The sequence below is a fragment of the Cryptococcus neoformans genome, chromosome 4 (assembly GCF_000149385.1).
Source record: "Cryptococcus neoformans var. neoformans B-3501A chromosome 4, whole genome shotgun sequence".
Lineage (NCBI taxonomy): Eukaryota > Fungi > Basidiomycota > Tremellomycetes > Tremellales > Cryptococcaceae > Cryptococcus > Cryptococcus deneoformans.
Genome location: NC_009180.1, coordinates 1,290,698 through 1,304,098, shown reverse-complemented (window position 1 = coordinate 1,304,098; position 13,401 = coordinate 1,290,698). Strand labels below are relative to the sequence as shown.

Here is a 13,401-nt window from a genome sequence, read left to right as displayed (position 1 = left end):
CCCGCCCCACGTGGTTTTCGCGTGTCGGTTTCCCCTTTCCTGCTCACCACTACAGCCCGACGCGTGCACGCTTTCGTTTGTTCATGGCCCTTTAACGACATCAACAAGTAATTAACACAGACCCAGCACACCGACCATCCCCTACCGCTCTCATTCCGACAAGCAATGCTCCCAATATGACATCCCAAGAAGTGCCCATAGACGCTAAAGTTCAAGTCTCGGCGGGCATAGGCTATGTGCGTTGGACTGGCGCGAATCCTGGATTTGCAGCTGGCAAGTGGGTCGGTGTCGAGCTGTGAGTAAAGCTTGTTAGTGTATGGACCTTTGAGCTCAAGCCGCCAAGGTTCGAAGCAGGAGGTAAAAATGATGGTTCAGTAAAGGGTGAGAGATACTTTGAATGTAAGCCGAATCATGGTGTGTTCGTGAGACCAAGTCAAGTCAGGATATTAGAGGCGCCAATGCCCACAGAAACAGTAGGCACTCGCATGTTAAGCATTACCATGTACTTACATCCTTCAAGCCGCGTCCACAATCAACAAGACCCTCTGCTACGCCTTCGGCACACCGGCTAACATCCGCTTCGTCGGCTCGGGCGGCTTCACCACAAAAACAACCAACCACGCGCTCGACAGCACCACCTACCCCTTCTCAGACATTGCGAGTTGTGTCAGGCTCCTCATCAATAGAAGATGTCGTACCCTCCACAGCCCCAATGACAAGACGAGTTTCGAATTCTTCATCTTCAAGACCATCGCAAGGGATTTTCAAACGACCGCCGTCAGTATTGGATGCGAGAGCTCTGACTATTGCTACGGAAGATATAGAGCATGTGGCCGCACATTCAATAGTCTCCCCCCCTCCAGGAAGGATATCCTCACCCACGCGACGAGTGGTTTCCCCAACACCAAGCATTTCTCAACAAAGTCGAACGCGGTCCATATCATCTGCTTTCGTAGCTCCTCCGGATCCGGCAGCCCTTGAGCAGGCCAGTACGCAACCGCAATCATTGTCGAGACCACCCTCACCTGATGAGGAACATACTTTATCCGCTCAAAAACGAGAGCTAGAGGAACTTCGTATCAAGATTCGAATACTGGAAAGCAAGAAACACGAAGATCAAGAAAAAATTCGAGATTTGGAGACCCGAGTTGGCGAAGCAGACTCTTTGAAAGCAGCTCGTGTGCGCTTGCAAGGCACGTATAACTGCTTAGCTCGTTGATGATAAGACTGAACCTCGCTTTAGCCAAATTCCAAGAAATCCAATCATCTCTCCTCACGGCCCAACGTCAGGCACGCGATCTCCAATCTGAAAATTCCATCCTTGAGACTCGAGCAGCTGAAGCTCTTGATCAACTCGAAATGGCGGCCTTGGACAGGGAAGTGGCTGAGGAGAAAGCTGAGGCTGCTGAAGCGGACATTGTAAAATTGGGCGAAAAGGTGGCGGAACTTGAAATGGAGGTCGCTGTCTTAAAAGAAGAAAACGGTCAGTAATGATCAGCGTTGATTCTAACGATGATCAGCTGCTTATAACATTGCAGCGGAATACGAAAAACCGGTGGGTGGTATAGAGGGAGAGCGAACGAGTCTAGCCTTTGTGCAGCTTGAAAAGCACAATGAGCGCTTGAAGGAGGCTCTTATAAGGTGAGTGATTTTGTTTATCAATGATGCATATCATGAGGTCTGACCTGGAAAAGATTACGCGACGTCTCCGCTGAGGCGGAAAGGGATCATAAGGTCAAAATAACCGAGCTTGAGAAAGTGCTCACCTCCCAGGAGGACCTTATCAGTCAACTCGAATTCGCTGAGGCAAAACTTGCCAACGCTGAATCCCAAGTTGAGGACCTGAAGCAACAGCTTGATGACGCCCTTGGCGCCGAAGACATGCTCGAGCAGCTTACTGATCGCAATCTTCAAATGGGCGAGCGTATTGAGGAGATGCGTCTAACGATAGAAGATCTGGAGGCCATAAAGGACTTGAACGATGAACTTGAGGAGGGTCATGTAGAAGCTGAAAAACAGTTGAATGAGGAGATTGAGGCGTTGACCGCCCAATTACGGCAGGAAAGGGTGAGATCAGGAGAATTGGATGCGCTTGTTCTGGATATGGAGACTACGATCAATCAATTTAGGGACCTTGTCGCAAGCTTGCAAAGGTATGTCTCCTCGGTATCCCCTTGCTCATCGTTTGACACTGGTGCAGCGAACTTGAAACTATCCGTTTACAACAGATTACTCGAGAATCTAATATCACCAGCACATCCAAAGAATCCCAGGCTCTCATGAACCTCAATCTCAAACTTCAGTCAACCGCAGCTAAGGCCCAATCGAAGACCATTGACTTGGATCTCAAGAAGTTGGAAGCATATCAACTTGCCGAGCATCTGCGTATCGTTCAAGCCTATCTACCGGAAGCTTACCATAAAACAGAAGAAGATTCAACTACTATGTTCTTGTTTTTCAATCGTGTTGCCGCCAAGGTGGATCTGTTGATCAACGTCATCTCTCAAATTCACGGTCTTCCAGCAAGTTTGCATGGAGCTTCCTCTGAAGCCCTCGTCGGTATTTGCGAGCTCATAGGTAAACTGCACCACTTCTCGACCCTCAATAGGCGATTCGCAGCTATAATGCGCCGAGGAACAAGTGAGGAGTGGATGGGTTATGGCAAGTTTATTGGTGACGTAGGGGGAGTCGAATCTAGAGTCGATGTATGGCTGAACGGATTGAAGGCCGACGAGTTCAACGAAGGGGATTGCGCGAGGGATCTTGGAAGGTGAGTTTACATTTGACAATAATCAACGAGGTTTGGTGGCTCATGTGTCGATTCAGTTTGATTGCTCAATTCGATCATTTTGCTGAAACCACTTTCAACCATCCGGTCCTCGATACTGGCGAGCAGCAGCTAGGTTTGGCGCATTTATTTGATTGTGACCTCGATAATTTCGCCGCTGCTGTTGGATTTGCCAGACAGGCTATTGCAGCATTGACTTCCGAAGGAGGTTCGTCATATTCATAGCGTGAGAAATAGGCACTGCTGATGGGTAACAAAGATATTGAGGTTGAAGTGGGAGACTCGTCCCTTGAGGAAGGAGTCTATGAACCTGTTCAGAGGATATTAGACCTTGTGAGGAGCGTCAAAATCCCATCTAGGTAAGCCATGCGGTTACATCAAGGAAATGAAAACTGAGGCGTGTCTTCAGCAAAATGGTGTTGCAAGTCAAGGAGATCGTTCAGACTTCTTCGGCCTTTCAACCTGAAATCGAATTGATGCTTCGAGATTTGACCACATCTGTTTCTAATGTTGTAGACCTTGCTGTACAGGTACGCCGTCCCAATTTTGCACGTTGACAAGTCATCTGACCTTGTATCAGCTTGCACAAAGAATCGGTCAGCACGTTTCCACTTTGCGAAATACCAAAGAGCCTCTTCGCTTGTCCGACATAGAATCATTCCTGCAGGATGTCACCGCCCAATCTGCTATCGCCGGTTCAAACGCACATCCGTGGGAATTGATTGCTATGTTTGTCTCAAAACTCGGGGAAGATCTGAATGGAACGTTACCGAAGATTAAAGAAGCTGCAAAGGACGGGAAGATAGTCTCTTGTGAGTTCCCTGAGCAATGAGCCACATTAGTCTGACAAAATCATCAGTGGAATCAACGCCTCCTTGGCTCGGAAGGGTTGCTTCTATTAAAGAAGCCGCTTCACACAATGCTGATGTTGAAAAGCAAGTGGTAAAGCTTACCGAAGAGGTGAAGGATATGCTGAGAGAAATCAAAATAAGGGTAAATTCCGATATCTCGATTTTATAATGAGCTTATGCAATTGCTGATGTACCCTCCAGGATCAAAGTCTGCAAGAGTCTGGAGTCAAAGTGGAAACCTTGGAAAGAAGATTGGAGGCTTCGCGCAAACAGGTGAGTATCCACAATGCCGTCCCTAGAAGGCAAATTGACTGACCATTTATTCAGGCCGATATCATTATCGAGCTGGAGAATGATGTTGCCAAGGCGAGGAAGCAGGAGAAAGTTTACGAAGATGCCATTGAGCAGTTACAAGCTGAGCAGGATGCATTGGAGGTCGAGAATGCCAGGCTTCGAAAGGGGCAAGTGCAAAGCACGGACAGGCAAGGTGAGATCATTTCTGCTTCGTTCCCTTCCCTGCTTTGGCGCTGATGAATTCCCCTAGGAAACGGTGTATCCGCGACACCTGGATTTGGAGGAGAACCAATAATAATAGGTAATGGTGCGGGCCTTGAATCATCCCAGCTGGCCGAACAGGTTGAGAGCCTCAAGAGCGCTGTTCGCTTCTTGCGCTCCGAGAATGCCCTGCTTAAATCTAGGGAGCTCTACAATGACATCCACTCGTTGTCTGCCTTGCGATACCGCTCTGAGCCCCAAATGCCTGAGCTTATCTCCTCCAATGCTCCCACTTCTCCTTCTAGCTCAGAATCATCCCTACCGACCACACCTACCCACTCTCCTATCCGATCTTTACCAATGACGAAGCACATCATTGGGGTGGAATCGCGCATTCTTCTCCATCAAATGGCAAAGTTTCAAGCAAGTACAAAGATTGTAGACATTTCGAACCTAGGAGGGAAAGAAGGCTGGAGAAGTAGAAAGAATGCGCCTGAGTTACAATACAGAGAGTGGAAGAAAAAGGAGAAGAGGTTGGAAAAGAAACTCGAAGGATTAGTTGGGAGATCGAAGGGACTAAGTGGATTGTAATAGATGATGTCGTTGGGCAGCCTGGCCTTACTATCTTTGGTGATGAGGATTGTCCAAATCAAATTATATACGAGAATATTCATCAGCTGAAGTTTGACTGACGCGATGTATTGGACGGTTAGTATTCGGGCAGAAAAAAACAACACAGGACAAAACATTGCCCCATCATCATCATTAAGATCATCTGCTGCTCCCTTCCACCACCTCTTCTTTTCTATCTGCTACATGCTTTTCCTTATCACAAGCTTTACCATGAGCATTCTTATTATATAGAACCTAGCAAGAGTTACCTGCGATAATGTGCGACTGACATGAGGAAACAATAAGAGCTTCTTCTACGTACTACGTACTACTATCACTGCGAGGCGATACCCCCATAACAAGTAGTGCAAGTACAGTGATTACCATTTTCCCGTCGATGTCGTCCTATACTGCTGGCCTATCAGTAAGGCCACAATAATGATAGAAGAGAAGAAGAGAGAGGGAGATTATTGTACTTCTGTACGTACACAGCTGACCACAGTCCTCAGACCGCACACTGCAGTGCATTCAGCCGTCGGCAATAGCAGCTGTAAACAATAGTCACTGCTCTTAGGCCCTTTTCGGCAAGGGCATTCCGTTACGATGTTATATTACCATGGTTATAAATTTGATCCTGTGCGTTATAGTCAAAATCCGGAGCTGATGAAGGGCATCATCATCATAGATCATGGGAGTCCACCGACAAGCCAGGGCCGGGACGCATCACGCAGCGAGGCACCACGCAGGAAGCCAGAAATGATAAATTATCTGATTGATGACAGTACAGGTCGTCACTGGAATACAGGCACACAAGTTAAGGCCCGATCTACGGTACGTATGACGTCAAGGCAGGGTGGAGGTCATGAGATCGCATAACGGTCATGTCTTCATACGTAGATCGATAGAGACGACAAATAATGGGAAGTACCACTGTATGCCACGCTATATAAAGGCCTCCCACAGCTCTTTACCCCCACCCTTACTGCGTTCTCAATACTTTTTGCCCACTCAACACACAACAACAACTACCGTTATGTTCCGTCAGACTTCTATCCGTCTAGCTTCCACAGCTACCCCCGCTCGTGCCGTCCTTGTAAGCTACACTAGTCAATCACGCCGTCGGAGTAGAACTAACTGGGTAGCAAGCGACCCAAGGCTGCCATCAGACCTTCTCAACCCCGATACAATGGCCTCCGATCTGTACGACGTACTTATGCCACTGATGTTCCTCCCCCTTCACAACCTTCGGGAGGCAACGGTGGTAGCAATGGCCCAATGTTCTTGGTCCTCGCAGCCATCGTTGGTCTTGGTGCGGGAGGCTATTATTATTTGAAGCCTGTTCGAGATGTCGCTACTATTACCAACCAGTCAATCAATTCCATGAAAGACAATGCTTCTAGTCTGGTGAGTTCCTCATGTTACCCAGCTAACAAGTAGTAAAAGGTGACCATGGATGTAGAGTGATCTGGCAGGCTACGCCAAGTCTATGCTTCCCCCAGGTGCTTTCGCCCTCTACTCTCACCTTTCCAAGCAGGAAGGTGGCATCAATGGCTTTCTCTCTTCTTTGAAGGATAAAGATTTGAAAGAGGTCCTTGAGGAATTAAAGAAGGCAGGCGGCGACGACATCAAGCGCATTGTGGAGAAGGTGCAAAAGAAGGTCGATGAGGCTAAGGGAAACGTTGAAAAGGTTGACTGGAAAGGCCTCGCTCAGGACTTGAAGGATGAGCTGCCAGAGAGTAGCCAAAGGGTTGTCGACGTACGTTTTCCGTTTTTCTTTCCTGCAGGTCCCACAATTAACAGATAATTTAGATGATGATCGGACGAATACCCGATAAGGCCGAGCTTGAGAACTTGGTTAAGAAAGCGAAGTCTATTGGTGATGACCAGCTTAAACAGTTTGAGGAAGCGGCAAACAAGGTGTGGCAAAAGGTCGAGCAAGCCAAGAAGGATGGGAAGGGTCAAGCCGACGCTTTGCTCACTGGTCTCAAAGAAGGTTTGTCTTATTCTTAACGCCCCTCATGAGTATCATGTTTTACAACTTCGCACTCCATAGCTGCCCCTGCCGACGTCGACTCTCTTATAAAACAACTTAAGGATGTTGCAAAGAAGGCCGGCTTGCCTGCCGACACTACTGAGGCTTGGTTGAAGAGCAAAGTTGAGGATGGCAAGGTGGATGCGGATGGATTGGTAAGCTCCTTCAGTTAATGATTGCCCTCCTGAATGGAAGACTAACAGAAATGTGCAGGCCAAGCAGGTTGAGGGCAAACTCAAGACTGCGGCCAAGTTCATTCCCGGTGAACCCAAGGACCTTGTCCAACAGATTGAACAAGTCAGCCCTTCCTTGGCTAAGCTCGTTTCCCAAGCCCTTCAACAGGCAGGTGTGTCTGATGAGAAGGGCAACAAAAAAGTGTAACCACCATATGCAATAGCACTTTTTTACTGGCAATCCATTATGTATCCCGTAACAATGTACCATCAACCGGTAGACAACGAACAACCATTTGTCCTTTCCCTTTCAAACAACGGATTAAAAATAATGGGCTTCTGACCTAGCTGTTGGATTGCCATGTAATAAGTTTCATGAAGGCCCGAATACTGACATGATGCTTACTAATGAGCTAATGACGGCTGTTATACAAAGGTGAGGTGCCCCGTTCCAGTCGTTTGTATGAGACTATCAAAGGAAGTCGGCAACTACTGTATAGCAAGAGCTTTGATATAAAGGATTATAGCCAACAACCTTTTTCTTCGGCTGAAGTAGGTAGCAGAATTCCTCCCCTTGAGGATAGCATCCTATGATCTGTGAAATATCTTCATTGATTGACAAGCAACTGTGATCTCATCTCACGCATTCTCCCCTCGTTACTCTCACATATCCCATAGGCATAGGACTGTATAATCATGACCACCACTTCTCACACATCATCTTCCATAGCCGATCAAGCCATTGATCTCATTCCGCAGCTTTCGGCGGCTACTGGCAAGGACTTTGGCACCACTTTAGCTCAATTCAGCCAATATGCATTTGAGCTCTCAACTGCTTCAGAAGCTGAGAAAATCTATGCGACTTCTGTCTTGAAGGAAGCATGGTCACAGTTGAATCTGGACAAGGTAACAGACCACCAAGTGCCCGAAATTGTAAAAGTCTGGGCCCGAAGGAAACCTCAAGAGGGAGAGGTAATCCGAGCTCAGGTAAAAAGCGCGATTAGCAAGGCCAAAGAAACCCTGGAATCATTCAAAGGGTCTTCAATCAGTGATGGACGGCTGAGGGATGGCTTAAGCGATCTAGTCAACAAGTTTTGTTTCGATGCTTTGAGCGATTGCAACAACACTGCCACGGCTACAAACTATGTAAGCCATTTCTTCTTCTTCTTGTATTAACAGACATTCGAGCCTCCCGTTAATATGGATATGGCCTTAAAAGGGCGGGAGCAACTCATGCTATACAAGCTCCTGCGGTCAAGGGTCGTGGGGCAGCAGCTTCAGCACGCAGTCGGGCACTTCCCGACACACCCCGACAAGCCTGAGAATCAGTTTGTGTAGTAGCAAAGAGCTTTCCTGGCTTGAGGAGTCAGCAGTTTCCGAGGGACATCCTTCATTGTTACTTTCGCTCTCTTCAACATCTGTAGTTGCTTATTAGTTTTGCCGCAAAGACCATTGCTTTTTTTGACTTCATATTTGAGTGAACAATTATTATCTATGTCATCTGTTATCTACTTCATGTTTACATTCGTAAAGACTCCAATCCTTTCAGCCTTCGGGACACTTCCTCCCTGAGAATCTTGGACTTTTGCTGTACTAATGCCTCCTCGATTTCATCGCCTTGTCCGGCTGCCGCGAGCACCCTGTCGAAAAGGTTATACGGAATATAAACAGCGCCAGATTTTTCTTTGGGCAAAAGCTCCGGAGGTGTGGCCTGCGATATTAGGGTGTCAGCGAGCCTTTTGCGGAGATTATGTAGGCCCTATTACCTGTCGTAGGTTCTCTATAGACCAATCCAATGCTTCAGAGACCCATCCCCATCTGAGTGCTCTTCCTATCCACCCTTCAGGGCTTCTTTCCATCTCCCACTGCACCAGCCAAGCAGGCATGTTCCACCCCTGTCTTTTGTCCTTGTTCAGCTCGAACAGGGTATCGGCCACAGCTTCCCTGTATCTCCAGTTGGTTTTAAGGGAGTCGTGTCGTTGAAGCGCAACTCGGAGATAATGCAAAGCTAAAGTCGCAGGAGGGCCCTGTAGACGGGAAGTGATGGGAGACGTCTGGAGAAAAGCAGCGGCGGAAATGTCACTATTGATGTGTCAACAAAAGCTCATGGTCTAGAATGCTGATCAGCTACCTACCCAGCATGTTCTTGTAATCTGGAAAGCTCCACACATCGCGTGGCGAGGCTCTGGAAGAGATCGGTCATGTCCACTTTCAATGAAGACGCTGCAGACTGGGCGATATCGTACATCCCTCGTTGAACGAAAAGGCCAACAATTTCCTGTGGAGATACCGCAACACCTACATCTACCTCAGTATGACTAAGTCGACAGAAGCAAAACAGTACTAACCGTGGTCATATATGTCCGGGATATGGCTTGATATTCTCAGTTGTGACAAAACAACAGTGTATTCCATTTCGATATCCTCTAACGTTATTATATCGACGGGGGATTTGCCCTTTGTAAACTCTTCTTCGGGTATATAAGATGACATTTTCCGTCTCTTGAGGCCCTATGTTCAGATGAGTACATGGTGCACTATGTGAAGGCAAATGATTTACCTTAAGAGACTTAGTGGGCGCGCCAGGAACAGAAAACCAGGCATTGCGCTTTTCAACTAGCGATAAAGCATTGATGGCGGCAAGGTAGCTCCGCGCTTGCATGGCAGAAAGCTCAAAGGTTGGATACTTTGAACCGCTTCCTTCAGCAAAACGGCGTCCCTGGAGATACATGACTTCGCCAGCTATCAAAGTGGATCAGTTGCTATGATTCACAGTCTTTTGCTTAACTCACCACTTTTGTAGTCTCCTCTTGTGACATGCCATGAGTACAGCACTTTGTAATAGTTGGGCCTTCGAAGAGGATCTGAATTTCTCGCCTTGAAACGCAAAAGTTCTTCGACATCCGTTTGGAAACCAATGAAACCTAAAGAGTTCAGTCGACCGACTTCGTTCTTTTCGCACATTTCAGAAATGAGATGACCAAGGAAGTCCCGTTTCCTATCAATAGCAATCAGTACAAGGCCTTTCGCTCTCAGAGATGATCACCAACATGTCCATAAAGGGCAAACTTGTAAGTACAGCGTATGCCTCCTCGTACAAACTCAATTCCAAGTTTGCCATGAACACCTTAGTCCACAGATCCCTGGATGGAGGAGCATTTGTGGGGGCGGTATCGATCGCCAGCTGACCAAAGCTCGCAGCAGCTCTGGATATGCCGTGGGCTTTGAAGGCGTCACAAACTTCGCTATAGTACGAACTGAGGCTGTTGGGTCCAGAGGCAGATGGTAAGATTGAGGTCAAAGACCCATCTTTACACCCAGCAGCAGCTTTCTGTAAGTATTCCATGGCACCTTCCAGTACGCCAGCCTCGAGGTACGCTCTTCCTTTGAGGTAAGCGATACCGGAAGACAGAGGGTACAAGTCAGAATATGCGCCCGCCAGAAGAGGGTGACCGTCGATGAAAATCTTGTTACCGAGTACAACGTCCGGGGACTGCGCGGCAATATCAACTTGATTACTTGATAGAAGGTGAATCTGATCCAAAACGTTCATAGCGGCTTGAAGCAAAACACTGATAGACATATCCGAGCCAGGAACTTCTGGCGCAAGTGATCGCGCGGTAAGGCAATGTAGAAGGGAGTACTCTGTCGTGAACCTATCGGTGTCTTGCTCATTATCTTCCATTTCTTTAATCTTCAAACCCCCTGACACGTCTATTAGACCATCATCGCCCAGCTTTCTCTTTGATCTGCTCGCCTTCTGGACCTTGGCGGCCTGTTTCCTCTCTCCTGCTTCTTCTCCAGTTTGCCCAGCAACCCATTTCAGGACCCTGTAACGATGATAAGCCACCATTACACGAGCCAAAATTTCAATGAGCTCTTCCGATTTTTCGCTGTCATCCAATGGGTCAAAACTATCGGCCAGGTAGAAAAGAGATGTGAAAAGGATATTTTGAGCAAGGCCGTAACGGGATTCAATAATTTGGGATAGAGTAGATGAGAGAAGAGCATTGCCAAGACCGGAAAAGCTAGAGGAAGGCCCGCTGTTTGCCTCTGAACTGTAGAGGGCGAATGAAGTGTCTTCTAGGATTTCAACACATTGGACAAGACCCCGATTGACGGATGATGTCTCAGAGAGGATGCGACGGATATTCATTCTCTCTTCTTCCGTCAGAACAGGGTCCAGGAAATCATCCCAGAATGAACCGGCGACCAGTTCAGGCGGGCCCTGCAGACCGGCGGAAAGCGTGTCATTGATGTTACGAATTAGGACATCCAATAACGATCCCGTTGAAGGCACATCGCTGTCGTCGCTTTGAGCTTCTCGGGACTTCAACAAGCCCGCGATATACTCCCCCGACATAGTGACGCTCAACACCGCAATCCGAGCATCGGACCATCCTAATGATGGGTAAACACGGCACAAGGCACCTTCCGGCAAGTTGAGAAACTCGTTCGCCTCGATCTCAGATTTTCCAAGGCGGCCAACGACGCCAGCAGCCTCTTCAGGGACGGGGACAGAAACACCTTCGCGGGTCAACACAAAGAGACTTTGACCGATGGTAGAGGTGGACACTGGCCATCGCGATTGTCTGTCAAGATCTCGAACACTAGCCCATATACCAAGCCATTCAAGTTTGAGCTGTTTGCGATAGACATCAACGACGGGAGCACCCGTATCGGGGTTGACTTCAATCTCAAGTTGGCTGCCGACAGTGGCGCCAAAGCGTTTCGAGAGAGATGAGATGGGACCCGAAACTTGAGCTCGGTTACTCTTTCGACTAAGTTGATAAGTGTAGTCTTCCAAAGCAGTTTGGAGGGTCAAGGTCGAGAATCGGCCAGGGTGGAAAAGATGTTGGATAAACGTCGCAGGGATATCACCATTGTCTTCGGGCTCGGCGGGATTGGGAGGGGTTGGTGGAAGAAGGTTGTCAAAATAGGCCGCATCGAATCGCTCAACATTATAAGGAGCTACAACAACCTGCCAGTCGCTGAGAAGGGGTGAATTGTTCGCCTCAATGTAAGTAGTGAATTGGAAAACGTCATCTATTGTGACAACCTCACAAACGGGGGAGCCATCTCTATCCCATACAGCCCATAGTCTCCATCCGCTGTCTACGCCGTGAAGCTTAACAGGGGCCAGAATCTCTAAACCTCGTAATTCTGAGCCGGCAGATGCTGGTGAGCATGGTTTTTCCCCGGCAAAGGATAGATCGCTGACTCCGTAGCTATTTGTTGAAGCGCGGAACACCACAAATGAACCAGCGGAGGACGCGCTGTGTTGAGTAGAGAAGAACGTGACAACGAGGTGTGAGTAGCGTGAGGAAGCAAAAGGGTGCTGGACAACTCTAATCATGCTGACTGAACCATCTTCGCTGTTGAAAGCTGCATTATCCGATCCTCGCAGGGTGACCGCTTGTGACGAAGATCGAACGTCAACAGTCCTTAGACATGCCCCTGTCTCCGCATTCCATGCCCTTAGCTTCCGATCGCGAGAGAGGGTGTAGATGATTTTGACGTGACCTTCCTTCACGAATTCCGAGAAGGAGACAATTTGTTCAGCAGAGTTGGCGGAGCGAGAAAATAGTGAAGGGAGTCGAAATTTTGAAGATGCTCGATAATGCGTGGCTTCCCAGTGTCCAGAATCTAATAAGATTTGTCAGCCGGGGTTTGGGTCCATAGGTCAAACTCTGAAAACGCACCTGGAGAGTAGTTCCCTGATCTTGTCACTATGACGATACCACCGTCGCCTCCCCCTAATACAACGGTATCTCCGTTGAGGACTGTCGTTGCACCAACACCTCCACATGCACCAATCAAATGTTCCGGCACTTCCCAATCTTCCAACCATTCTTCGCCCTGGGTCGTGAAAATGAACCTGTCATCAGTCCCTTGCCTGAAGGTTCCTAACGGGAAGTTCAACCGATAAATGACATTTGCTTGGGAAATGACTATGATGAAAAGACGGTCCTCTTCGTTGGAAAGCCGTATGAGTCCAGGTGAAAGAGCTCTCAAAGGCTCTGGAAAGAAAATTCTGACAATCTCTGACCCGGTCTCGATATTTTGACGCTGTTTGGCGATTGTAGGTCCAAACGGTCGAAGTTCGAGAACGTAGCCATTGAAGATATTCCTGGCAAGGATATTGTTCGCCGTATCATGCACGACGGAGACGGCATGGTCAGGATGCAAGGGTTCCTCGTATGCCTCGTCTGGGATTGGGATGGGCTCGTCGACAGGGACGCGGAGCTCTGGGATAGATGCTGGGATCGATGGCGGAGCGGGGAGATGCACGTGGACAAGATGGTGGGGGATGTAGGTGGCCATTGGGGCTGAATGTAAGCTGTGGTGTGCGATTTCCCTCGCTCCCGGTGAGATGTGCAGTGTATGGTGAGCTGGTGTTGTCGAGAAAGGAGTTGTGTACGTAAAAAGAGCGTCTGCGGGAGAAACACA

At 48.2% G+C, this 13,401-nt stretch overlaps 4 protein-coding genes across 4 annotated transcripts; 3 read left to right on the top strand and 1 right to left on the bottom strand.

The window, feature by feature from the left end:
• Positions 1-176: 176 nt before the first annotated feature.
• CNBD4530 (hypothetical protein) lies at positions 177-4,725 on the top strand (the record flags this gene model as incomplete). Its single annotated transcript, XM_770631.1, has 15 exons — positions 177-295; positions 344-473; positions 521-1,193; positions 1,244-1,483; positions 1,539-1,641; positions 1,695-2,153; positions 2,201-2,770; positions 2,827-2,996; positions 3,048-3,147; positions 3,198-3,318; positions 3,369-3,600; positions 3,648-3,781; positions 3,841-3,912; positions 3,967-4,126; positions 4,184-4,725. The coding sequence occupies 15 exons, from the start codon at positions 177-179 to the stop codon at positions 4,723-4,725; spliced, it is 3,825 nt and encodes a 1,274-aa protein (XP_775724.1).
• A 1,054-nt stretch (positions 4,726-5,779) lies between these two features.
• Positions 5,780-7,159, top strand: CNBD4520 (hypothetical protein; the record flags this gene model as incomplete). The annotated part of the gene is made up of 6 exons (XM_770630.1): positions 5,780-5,839; positions 5,893-6,150; positions 6,206-6,502; positions 6,556-6,739; positions 6,800-6,933; positions 6,992-7,159. 6 exons carry the CDS (start codon positions 5,780-5,782, stop codon positions 7,157-7,159), a joined length of 1,101 nt encoding a protein of 366 aa, XP_775723.1.
• A 488-nt stretch (positions 7,160-7,647) lies between these two features.
• CNBD4510 (hypothetical protein) lies at positions 7,648-8,289 on the top strand (the record flags this gene model as incomplete). Its single annotated transcript, XM_770629.1, has 2 exons — positions 7,648-8,097; positions 8,131-8,289. 2 exons carry the CDS (start codon positions 7,648-7,650, stop codon positions 8,287-8,289), a joined length of 609 nt encoding a protein of 202 aa, XP_775722.1.
• Positions 8,290-8,470: 181 nt separating this feature from the next.
• CNBD4500 (hypothetical protein) lies at positions 8,471-13,275 on the bottom strand (the record flags this gene model as incomplete). Its single annotated transcript, XM_770628.1, has 8 exons — positions 8,471-8,662; positions 8,718-9,033; positions 9,087-9,249; positions 9,300-9,462; positions 9,512-9,693; positions 9,744-9,949; positions 10,002-12,597; positions 12,654-13,275. 8 exons carry the CDS (start codon positions 13,273-13,275, stop codon positions 8,471-8,473), a joined length of 4,440 nt encoding a protein of 1,479 aa, XP_775721.1.
• Positions 13,276-13,401: the final 126 nt, after the last annotated feature.